Consider the following 12,039-nt stretch of genomic DNA (forward strand, 5'->3'; position numbering starts at 1 on the left):
TCTAGTTAATTCACTCGAGTTTCATATCATAGATCAATAATATAATTTTTTTTTGCTCGAATTAAACAAGAATTGTCCTCAGATAATTTTTTCAAATTTATTATTATTTAAAATAAAATTTTAATGTATAATTTTTTATTTTTCAATATAAATTATTAATCCTCATAAATCATTGTTTATTCACAAAATTGTTTCATTTATAATAAATAAAAAAATATAAAATTAATATAAGTCTAAATTATAATTACAAAATTTGATCTTTATAAAAAAAAATAGTCATTAATTTTTTTTTATTATTATTTCGATTAATAAATTAATAGGTGAAATAATTTATAATTAAAAAAAAAAAACAACAACAACAAAAATCTTTCCACTCTCAAGTCTCACCCGCCAATGGAGCCTCACCTTCACCTTAGCAACGCCCCAATCTTCGGCTGGTTATCCTTTCCCCCAACCTCCACAGTCGCTTCAATGGCTTCCATAAACCCCACTCCTTTCTTCATCTCCTCTTCCCGCTCACGGAAACTTAACCGGACTTCCGACCAGTCCTCCGACGGCCTACAGAGAGATCCCAAGAAGGGCCTGTCTCGGATTCTGAGGAAAGATGCTGCTATTAGAGCTATTGAGAGAAAAGCCAATTCCAAAAAGTACAATAACCTTTGGCCGAGAGCTGTTCTCGAGGCTCTCGATGAGGCTATTCAGGAGAATCTTTGGGAAACCACTCTTAAGGTTTTTCGATCTTTTTCTTTAATCCTTTTTTCTGTTTCTTCGTTTTCAATGCTTGGAACTGATTGGAACTGATTGGAATTGATTGCTATGTAGTTAAGAATACTCTTTCTGTCTTTGTTGGATTTATAAGTGAAGAATGTTGAATCACGGCTCTTAACGAAAGCTCTAAATCGATGAGTCAGGATAAATTTAATCTTTAATTGCTTTCACACTCTTACGTATTCTTCATAGTGTATAAAATCATCAATCAACTCAGAAGTAAGTTCAATGAATTACAGTAAACTTAATCTTTTATTACGAGCTGATAACTTGAATATGAATGAAGTATGAATTCTACATGAATTGCGGCTAAAATGAACTAATTCTACTCTGTCATTGAGGAGAGATCACTCATCCAACTCCAATTCCATGCCTGAATGGTTACTTTTTTGTGAAATTCTTAGTGTTCTCAATATCCTTCCAGAAGTCTTCAGCTCTGGAAGTTATGTAAATCTTAGGAAATGAAAGACTAAATGGAGAATCCTCCCAAACTGTAGAGGCTATACCTTTCTTCAGAAAAGCTCTAGTTTTAGCAATCTCAACCCATTGGCCGAAACTTCTTCTTGTTGAGGATTATTGAAAAGAGTAGTCCCGCGTTGGCTAATTAAGAGGAAAATCATGGGTTTATAAGTAAGGAATACATCTTTATTGGTATGAAGTCTTTTGGGGAAACCAAAAGCAAAGCCATTAGAGCTAATGCCAAAAAGCAAAGTCATTAGCTTATGCTCAAAGTAGACAATATCATACTACTGTGGAGAGCCCGTGATTCCTAACACTTCTACCTGAAATTTCTCTCATGATGGAATCAGGCTATCACTATTTGAGATGATATGTCACCGTACGGTGGTGTTCTCCTGAAGAAAAAACCTCTATAGCTGTTTTGGTAAGAGAGGGGCATTTCAGTTTCTGATACCTCCCACTCCCAGCCTGCCCAAAGAGCCATGTTTGCTTTGTTTCTGCTTTCAGAACCCTTGCATCCCGTCTTGTTAGTGATCGTTTAAACCCATTTGAAATATTTCTTGAGAAGGAGCTTCTGAAGAACTTCTTATTCAAGGGGTTATTACAAGAGCTTTCAAGGTAGCAGCTAACCAAACAACCGAGAATCCATCCAAAGAAGGCTCATATAGGTTTGAGAAATTTCTTTCCTTCATTTTTTTTAATTCAATTGAGAAAACAAAGAATTGATACAGCATTTCCATGATGAAAATGAAAAAGCTCATTACTAATGAACTGATTTTACCGTCGTATTTCAACAATAAGAGTTATGACCAAATAATTTTGTATATCTTTTCAGATTTTTGGCCTACTTCGCCAGCAACATTGGTATGAACCAAGATGCAAAACATACACAAAATTGTTGATGATGCTGGGTAAGTGCAGGCAACCTGAGCAAGCAAGCTTGCTGTTTCAGATTATGTTGTCTGAGGGGTTGAAACCTTCTATTGATGTTTACACTGCTCTTGTTAGTGCTTATGGTCGAAGTGGCCTCCTTCACAAGGCCATTGAAACAGTTGATGAAATGAAATCCATTTCTGACTGCAAGCCAGATGTACATACATATTCAATTCTCATTGATTGTTGCACAAGATACCGTCGTCTTGACCTTCTGAAGGACATACTTGCTGACATGTCATATCTGGGGATTACATGTAATACAGTCACTTACAATACTATCATTAATGGATTTGGAAAGGCTAAAATGTTTGAGCAAATGGAAAGCTTGTTATTGGAAATGATTGAAACTGGTAGCTGCCTTCCAGATTTGATTACATTCAATTCTTTTATCAGAGCTTATGGAAATAGTGAGCAGATTGAGAAGATGGAGAAGTGGTATAATGAATTTCAGCTGATGGGAATTGAGCCAGATGATTGGACATACAATACTATGATCAGCTCGTACGGGAAAGCTAGAATGTATGACAAGATGGTGTCGGTTTTGAATTTCATGGAAAAACGCTTTTTCTCTCCAACAATTGTTACTATGAATACAATCATTGATGTGTTTGGAAGAGCTGGAAATGTTAAGAGGATGGAAGAATACTTCAGAAAAATGAAACATCAGGGAATGAAGCCTAACTCTGTAACTTACTGTTCTCTTGTTAATGCATATGGTAAAGCTGGTAATATTGAGAAAGTTGATTCAATTTTGAGGCAAATTGAAAATTCTGATGTGGTACTGGATACCCCTCTTTTTAACTGCCTTATCAATGTGTATGGCCAGGCTGGTGATGTGAGAAAGATGGGAGAGTTATTCTTGGAAATGAAAGAGAATAAATGTGTTCCTGATAGCATTACATTTGCTACAATGGTTCATGCCTTAAAGACTCATGGCATGACTGAGGCTGCTCAAAGATTGGAAAATAAGTTGATTGTCGGTAGAGACGACAAGATAAATTAGTGCTTATTTATGATTTTTGGAAACGCCACGTTCAACATAGCTCAACGGTTAAGGCATTACTACTAATCTCAAGAGGTTGTAGGTTTGAATCTTCCTACTCCACATGTGATGTAGATTCATAAGATTATGTTGGCATGTCACTCAGTTCTCTTGTCGTATATATGCTTCTTTGGAAACGCCACGTTCTGCCTACACCAGAAAATCTCTTGCTTTTTTAGTGCCTTTTCCTTGCAGCTGATTTTATGTTGTTCTCATGTACCAAAACTTTATTATCCTCTTACATCCCTTTTATATCCTATTGGTTTGATGCAAAGAGGTGGGCTCTAATAGAATCTGGCTCGACAAGAAAACTGGAACATTTCAAGCTTACCGCTCGCAAATATTGTCTTCTTTGGGCTTTTTCTTTCAGGCTTATTCCCAAGATTTTTAAAACACGTCTGCTAGGGAGATGTTTCCACATCGGTTGGAGAGGAGAACGAAGCATAAAGGTGCAGAAACCTCTCCCTAGCAGATGCGTTTTAAAAACCTTGAGGGGAAGCCTGATAGGGAAAGCCCAAAAAGAACAATATTTGCTAGCGGTGAGCTTGGGATGTTACAAAAACAGTGCCTAACACTTCCCTAGTGCGGAAGATCCACAATTCTGCCACCGGGGGCATGGTTATGTTTTTTCAATGGATCTCTACCTTCATTAGAGCAGGCCATGCTTCTCAAGTCTTCAGGTAGACTTTATTAATTTGTCACACTACGAATTCAAACTGAAGATTTCCTTACTTGTTTCTTTTGTTATTGCTTGCTTCTTTTATGGAAAATGATTTGTTCTATTGGATGACACTTTTATAACTCCAAAGTTTTGTGCTTATTCAGGCTCAAGGTAGATTGCATATCGTTCAAAAGTTGTGTCTCGTGACGTGGCATTGAATATCTTTCACTACAAGGAAAGTTTCTTGATGGTCTCGAGTCTAAATGATCGTGTTGACGTGTAAGCGCACCCTTTTCCGTTCTCTATCTAATTGACTGCAAAGAACTTCTCAAAATAGTGTAAATAGCATAATCCCAGCAGTCACCATTCATTCAAATTGCTTTCATGAGAATGCAGAATGCTATTGGTTTAAGGATAGACTTAGGAACATACTTAGCTCAGTAGATTAGATGCCTTACTATTTCAAAAGTCGAGGGTTCAATTATCACCCGCGCAGTGGTTGATTTTAAAAGTCGATCTCAGTTAGACCAACTCGACTCATAACCAAATCTAAATTCAACAAATTTTCAGTTCAATTTCCATTAGCAACATGGTATATACATCTACTTTTTCGTTTCCTCACGATTGCATTGCTAATTCCTATTATATTATTGTATTTGACAGGAAAACTGTGTTCTTGACCATTGACCCCACCCCCCACAAGCTTTATCTGATTATCGCAAATGATTTGGCGCTCGAGGAGGAGCTCTACCTCCCTAGCATATGGCTTACAATTTCTAGAATTGGACTACAGCTCAACTCTAGATGCTCCTATACTGTTCTACCGTGGCCCATCACCCTATGCATAATCCTCTGGTATCTTTAACTCTATGACTGTTACTTTTATACTGTGCCCCATTACCCTATTGCATAATCTTCTGGTATTTTCACTAGCGATCCAAGTTGTGCCATTCTAAAACGTGTATGAACACAACTTTTTTGTCAGAAATACTCGCACTCTTTATTAACACCAATTAAGAAGAGATTACATGACACTCTGTACACTTCTGCTTTGATTGTATTTATTGAGATGAAAACATTTATAGGGTGGAGAAGTATTTACAGAGAGTAGGCAATTTATTCCTAAAATACATAGACAATTGGCTCATACAATTATTAGGTTTGACCCTATTGAACTAGTGATGATATTTTAACATAGACACCCTTGTGACTACATTCATACTTTATAGCCGCATATAGAAGATTTAGTGGTCTAGATTCTAAGGAAAATCTAGCATTTATTAGTCTTCTCCCAGATGAGAGAATCAAGAATAGACTAATGGGTCTGTGGAAGATAAGATTGATCCTTTCATTTGAGAAAATTTTGAATGAGTCTCGATTTCCTTAAGCTACGAATAGTTTTGTTTTAGAGTTATCCACTTAATCCTACAATCGAAGAAGAAATTAGACCGTCAATATGAACATAAGTATAACTTAACTCGTTAAAGCATTACGTGTATCCAAAAACTAAGATACTTGAAAAGCAGTGAGAAAACGAATAGGCTGCTAGTGGAGGGATGACAAATGTAAGCTCCTCCAAAGCTCAAACAGTGCCTTAAAAGAAGTTGGATAAAGCTAACCCATCAATCTGTTTTCAAAGCAAAAAGCAAAGAATTGGAAGGCATCATTGTTTGAAGGAATTTTGTGGGTTAAGACACCAATGGTTTTTCATCCCCCAATAATTTTGGATTTGGGTCAATGAATGCTAAGGACTTGTTTGGATTTGACAAAAACCCACAAAACCATATATTCTCATTCCTTTTTCTCGCATATCGTTGCTTCATTATCAACAACTCGGGTTTGAAAAAAAAAGGTCATTTTCAAACCTGTAAATCGATGTAGTGCTTGCCACGTGAACTCTAATGCATAATTTAGGTGGAAGAAATTTGGTGTATCAGGAATTTTAGAAATTCCGCAAGTGATTACATTTTTCAAGTCGAAGAAGAATATTTTCATGATCCGATTTCTTTATGAATTAGGTCAAAAGAGGATTGATTGGACTGGACTAGTGTGTGCCTTAGGCCGACCAAGGAACTTGTGCTTTTGCCCAAGGTTTCTTTTACTCTCCTATTTGATTACCCGATTTCCTTCATTTATTTCGTGTCGCGCTTTTTGCCTTATTTAGTCATTGATTTTGCTAGTTCTGTTTTTATGGTTCAGTTTCACCTACAACAAAATGGTAAGTTTAGTCTCTAATTTTTAACTTTATGTCGAACAGTTCAATCAAACATCGTGAAGAGTTCCATCTACACATGAAATCTTTCTTATTCGAATACTTTGTTAAACGAGCTTAAGATTTCAAATTCGATGAACATGTGAATGAACCGAATCTTTCTCCAATCTCTTCCAGCTTTTTCCAAATTGATGAGAACAAACAGAAACACAAACACCTGTGTGTTTAAAAATCATGAAAATTTAGATTTCTTGGTAATGCATGATTGAGCATAGAAGTGGATTCCTTTCAACTTCTAACATTCACACAGATTTTCCATAGTTGCATTAAACTGACCAATGGGAATGGGACAAATGTCAAGGGACCCACTTTTCCATTTATCAATTTAGATAATTCTTTTTCCACATTTTTTTTTTCTTTGGAAAATCATCAAATTGTTTCAAATATAACATCAACTTTGCCTTTCAAAGTTTTCATGATTCTTTCATAATGGCTATCATGATTGTATCATGATTGAGTATGCTTTCGTTCGTTCATACCGTTCATATTTGATCTAAAAAAATTATCTTAAAACTAGTAAAAGTTTCAATAGTACCCTTAAACTTTTAAAAAATTTCGAAAATATCTTTACCGTTATTTTTGGATGGAAACTGTTAGTACTCTATTTCAATAATACCCATAAACTTCTGAACGTAGAATTAACACTCTTAATTTTTATAAAAAAGTTTTAAAATATTTGCACCTTAATAAAAACTATTTAATAAAAATTAGTGTTACTTTTGAAAATTTATAGGTATTTATGAAACGTGGTACTAATGGTTATTTTCATATACAAAAGTTTAAGGGTATTAGTGAAACTTTTCAAAAAAATAAAGATATTTTTTAAAGCACATTTGATTGTTACGTGTATTTTTTACACAAAGTATTAACAGTTATCATCCAAAACTGATCGTAAAACGTATTTTCGAATATTTTTTTAGGCCAACTACAAATTTCAAGGACAATTTTATTAATTTAACCTAAAATATATTTCACTTTCAAACTTTTACTCTAACAGAATAATATATATAAAATTGACGACGGAATAACATTTGATTCACTTATATCTACACTAATATGATATCAACTATTTTCGGTATAAACTGATATAAATTTATTCTTGAAATCTCTACTTCAAAGAACTCGTACTAATTGTCATAGGACTTATCGATATTTGATACCTTTAAAAATTTTAGACATAGGAGGAGTCTATAGGGCTAATATTGGAAAAAGAAAAGTCAAAGAAAGGACACAAAAGTCAAAGTGCTCCACTAGCCTTGGAATTGGGTCCTAAAGGAGCCCTATGTTTAGAGGCATTTGGTAATAAAGAAACAAAGCCCTCCATGTGACAAGAACAAAACTTTGGACCCTAAATTTAAGGACAATCAATGTGTCCCAATGTCATCCAATGAATCATTAAGGGTAGATCTTGCAATCTATACTTGATCACGAATGTGCCCAATTGTCAAAAGATAACAAACCTTGTATCTACACTTGTACACGTGCCCGTGTGAAAGCCCATATTTGAAACATTAAGGGTGTGGAAACTTCCACCTAATAGATGCGTTTTAAAATCATGAGACTGACAGCGATACGTAATGGACCCAAGTGGACAATATCTGCTAATGGTAGGCTCGGGTAGTTACAAATGGTATTAGAGCCAGACACTAGGTGGTATGCCAATGAGAATGTTCGGCCCACAAAAGGGTGGATTGTGAGATTCTACCTGAGTTAGAGAGATGAACGAAACATTTATTATAAGAGTGTGGAAACCACTCCCTAACAGACGCACTTTTGAAACTGTGAGGCTGATGACGATACGTAATAAGCCAAAGTGGACAATATCTGCTAATGGTGGGCTCGGGTAGTTACGAATGGTATTAGAGCTAGACACCAGGTGGTATGCCAATGAGAATGTTAGACCCACAAAAGGGTGGATTGTGAGATTCTATCTGAGTTAGAGAGATGAACGAAACATTTATTATAAGAGTGTGGAAACCACTCCCTAACAGACGCGTTTTTGAAACTGTGAGGCTGATGGCGATACGTAACAAGCCAAAGTGGACAATATCTGCTAATGGTGGGCTCGGACGGTTACAAATGGTATTAGAGCTAGACACCAGGTGGTATGCCAATGAGAATGTTAGACCCACAAAAGGGTGGATTGTGAGATTCTACCCGAGTTAGAGAGATGAACGAAACATTTATTATAAGAGTGTTGAAACCACTCCCTAACAGACGTGCTTTTGAAACTGTGAGACTGATGGCGATACGTAACGAGCCAAAACAGACAATATCTGCTAGCGATAGACTTAGGCTGTTACAATCCAAATTGTACTTTTATCTCTCCATCGATATAAAATCACGCGTTGTTTGAGCTATTTTAACATAAAAATGAAAGAAAAAATCGAACAGAATTAGATATGCATATTTTTTTAACTAGGTTGGTTTCGATTTGTATTATCATTTTTAAAATGTCAAATATTTTTTACTAATTAAAATTTTTACGTGGGTTAAACTAAGGTCATATTGAATTATTTATACTCATGATTTTGAACTTTGCGATTGAGTTGAGTCAGACCGAGACATTTTTTATATCCGAACGCAATCATAAATTTTTTAATTTTAATAAAAGAATTTACTTTTAAATATCTAATTAAAATTTATAACTCAATTTAAATATATATTTTAAAAAATTACTTTCTAAATAATTAAAAAAATTATTTTTAAGAGTAGTCGGACAATAAATAAATTTAAAAGAATAAATGCAAAAATTATTTGATTTTAATCTGAATTTTTTAAATTATTAATTATTTTTTTTAATCCTCAAAACCCTAAATTAAGTGGGGGAGGTGGGCATGAAGGCAATCATCAACATCCCATTAATGCTCTTATTTATACTTTTCCAAATTTATTATTTTGCTATCTTTTTTAGGGTTTATTAAATTAAGCTTAAATTTTTATTTTAGATTTTTTTTTCTAATATAATTTTATATTTTTTATTTCCAAAATTGTTTTATTAACTACTCATTTCTTTTAATAGAAAAATAACTTTTTTATTTTTTTATTTTTTATTTTTTTATGAAAACTCATAGAAANTTTCCAAAAAAAAAAAAAAAAAAAAACAAAACTTTTTGTAGAAAAATTATCTAAATATGATTTTTTATTTTTATTTTTTATTAAAAAAACATAATATTATGTTGAAAAAAAAAATTGTATAACAATTATCCAAAGTGGTTGCTTTGCGGACATAAATATCCTTTATGAGGACATTACTTTTATTTCAAATGTTTATATATATATGTATGTATGTATTAATGCATGTATTTGATAAGTTTTCTATATGAAGTAAAATGAAAGTTAATGATTGAGTGTGAATTTGAAATTTTGAAGGGTTTAAAAAATGTTTTTAAATAATTAAAATATAAAACTAAAATAATTTCCTAAAATATCAACATTTTTTTTTTGTTTTCTGACCCAATAATCTGATCAACTCATATTACCCAATCCAACCTATAAACACTGACCAAACTCAAACTACGCAACCCAAATTATAAAACATTTGGTTGGGTTAATTTTTTTTTTTTTTTTTTTTTTTTTAATTTGGGTTGGGTTGAATGATTGGTTTGCGGGTTAACATTTTTTTGTGAGGTCAACTCAATTATTTCGAAAATAGGATTATAACTAAATTTAACCCAACCTAATTTTTAAGATTATTATGAAAATTAAGAATATTTGACATTGTTATCGATCTGTTGTGACTTGTGAATGTTTGATATTTGAATTTTATGAGATTTTAATTATTAAAATAACGAGATAAACATGAATTTTTTAAATAATAATTGTTCAAGTTGTTCCAGTCACCAATCCAACTGACTCAAAATTTCAAATATTCCATTAAAAAAAATGACCATAAGACAATAAAGGAGAGAAATTGATCCAAATCCATGAGATTGATCGACTCAATTTTGCTTCCTTTCCTATAAACTTCCAAATTTCATTTTCCAATACTTGTTCATTTATCACCAAAATCCTAAATTTTAGAGTCGAGAGAGATTTATTCCCATTAATTAATCAGAATTGGGGACGGAAATTATGTTCCCTATCTCTGTCCTGTTGACATCTCTAATGTCGGGAACATCTTAAAAAGACTAACGTAGTCATTATCCCATTAACTAAACGAGATTAGAGACGGGAATTATGTTATGTACCTCTGCCCTGTTGACACTTATAATATTGGGAATATCTTAAAAAGACTAACGTGGTCATGTTTGGGGACGAGAATTATATCATGTACCATTACCCTGTTGACATCTCTAACATGGTCATGTTGCAAGTGATGTACAGTAACGTTGGGATTATCAAATGCTGAATCTAGATTTCAAGTTCTAGACCTTATAAGATGAGATTTGAATCGTTACTCGAGGATTTTTTTTTTTATATAATAATTTTAAATTAAGAAAAAAAAAACCCCCCAAACATGAGGAGTAATAAATTAATGAATAAAAATAAGTAAGAAACAAAAGATTGGAAGCAGGAACAACGGAAGTAGCGTGGACCTTGGCTGTTTCTTTTGGCTGCCGGTTACCCAGCTGTCAAAATTAGCATCGTCACAGCTTGAATTACAACACCATCCTTCTGGATTTTGGATTTATCTACCGCATACACATTGCCGTATTTTTCGACACGTGGGGTGTGGTCCCCACTCCCATTCCACGCCTTTCACTTTCTGACGTTGACCACACGGTTACGTTAACCTCTGCCCTTATCCAATAAATTGCCATTTTTTAATTTATAATTTATAATTCTTCACTTTTCCACATAATACATATCCCTTTCCATTTCTTTCCTCCTTTTACCAATATTACCCTTTTTCTAACTTATTATGCTATTTAAGTCGTCGTATTTCTTAATTTATTTATGGTTCCTATAACGTTTTTTTTTTCAATTCTTCAAATCGTTTTCAAATATACTTTCTCGTGCACGTTTTCAAAACCTTTTTTCGCAACGTGACTCGAGGCCTCAATATACGCCAACGTTATTCGCAACATCCGAATTTCTCATAGATGACTTGTTCACTTGGTTAGAACAAGTGTCGCACAATTACTATCTCGCTATTGCAAGAGTACGATTGTAAACCATTCTTATAAAACTATTATTTGAGCCACACGTTGAGTTGGATCGAAAAAATCTTTTGGACTACCCTAAAATTGTAAGATGATTGGGTTGGTGACCCGAGCCACTCGAATAGAGTTTACAACCCAACCCAACCAAACCCTCTATTTATAGATTGGGTTGAGTTATATTGTCTCGGTGTTATTGACTATACATATTACATTAATAACTACAATCTCATAAATTTTACATATAAAACATTTACGAGTCACAATCCATCATTAAAATTACTTACAAAACGTTAAATATTCTTAATTTTTTTAAAAAGTAAGATAGAGTAGGAATAGATTGTAACTTTATTTTCGGGTTGGTCGAGTTGACCCGACCAAAAAATATCAATTCACAAAACGAACCGATTTTCAAATTTTTAAAAATTCATTTCAACCAAAGCGGAAAGAAAATATAACATTATCAGGTCATATAAACACTTTTAATAATCGGTATATAATTAAAATATAAATATTATGAGATTACGAGTAAAAGACGAAAAAAAACCGAAGGAATATTCTCTTTTCAAGTTTTTCTTTTTAAAAATATATTCCTAATAACCATTTTCGTCAACCTAAAAAGATTCTTTCTTCTTTTTTACACCAAAAAATTCTTAAAACAATTATAATAAATTTTTAGTCTCTAAAATCCTAATAAATTTCAAGAAAAATAAAAAGAAAAAAAGTTCAAATATATTCATTGTTGGAGAAGCCTAAAATAAATAAATAAATAAATAAATAAATAATAATAATAATAATA

General features: G+C 33.1%; 1 protein-coding gene and 1 long non-coding RNA gene across 2 annotated transcripts; both read left to right on the forward strand.

Annotated features, from left to right (window-relative positions):
* Positions 1–365: 365 nt before the first annotated feature.
* Positions 366–3,618, forward strand: LOC111779197 (pentatricopeptide repeat-containing protein At3g53170). The gene is made up of 2 exons (XM_023659292.1): positions 366–729; positions 2,063–3,618. Exons 1-2 carry the CDS (start codon positions 394–396, stop codon positions 3,164–3,166), a joined length of 1,440 nt encoding a protein of 479 aa, XP_023515060.1. The 5' UTR covers positions 366–393; the 3' UTR covers positions 3,167–3,618.
* Positions 3,619–3,687: 69 nt separating this feature from the next.
* On the forward strand, positions 3,688–4,900 carry LOC111778946. Its single transcript, XR_002812616.1, has 3 exons — positions 3,688–3,885; positions 4,031–4,145; positions 4,530–4,900. It is a non-coding gene; the product is annotated as an uncharacterized LOC111778946 (long non-coding RNA).
* The last annotated feature ends 7,139 nt before the right edge of the window (positions 4,901–12,039 follow it).

Source organism: Cucurbita pepo, chromosome LG17, assembly GCF_002806865.2.
Source record: "Cucurbita pepo subsp. pepo cultivar mu-cu-16 chromosome LG17, ASM280686v2, whole genome shotgun sequence".
Classification (NCBI taxonomy): domain Eukaryota; kingdom Viridiplantae; phylum Streptophyta; class Magnoliopsida; order Cucurbitales; family Cucurbitaceae; genus Cucurbita; species Cucurbita pepo.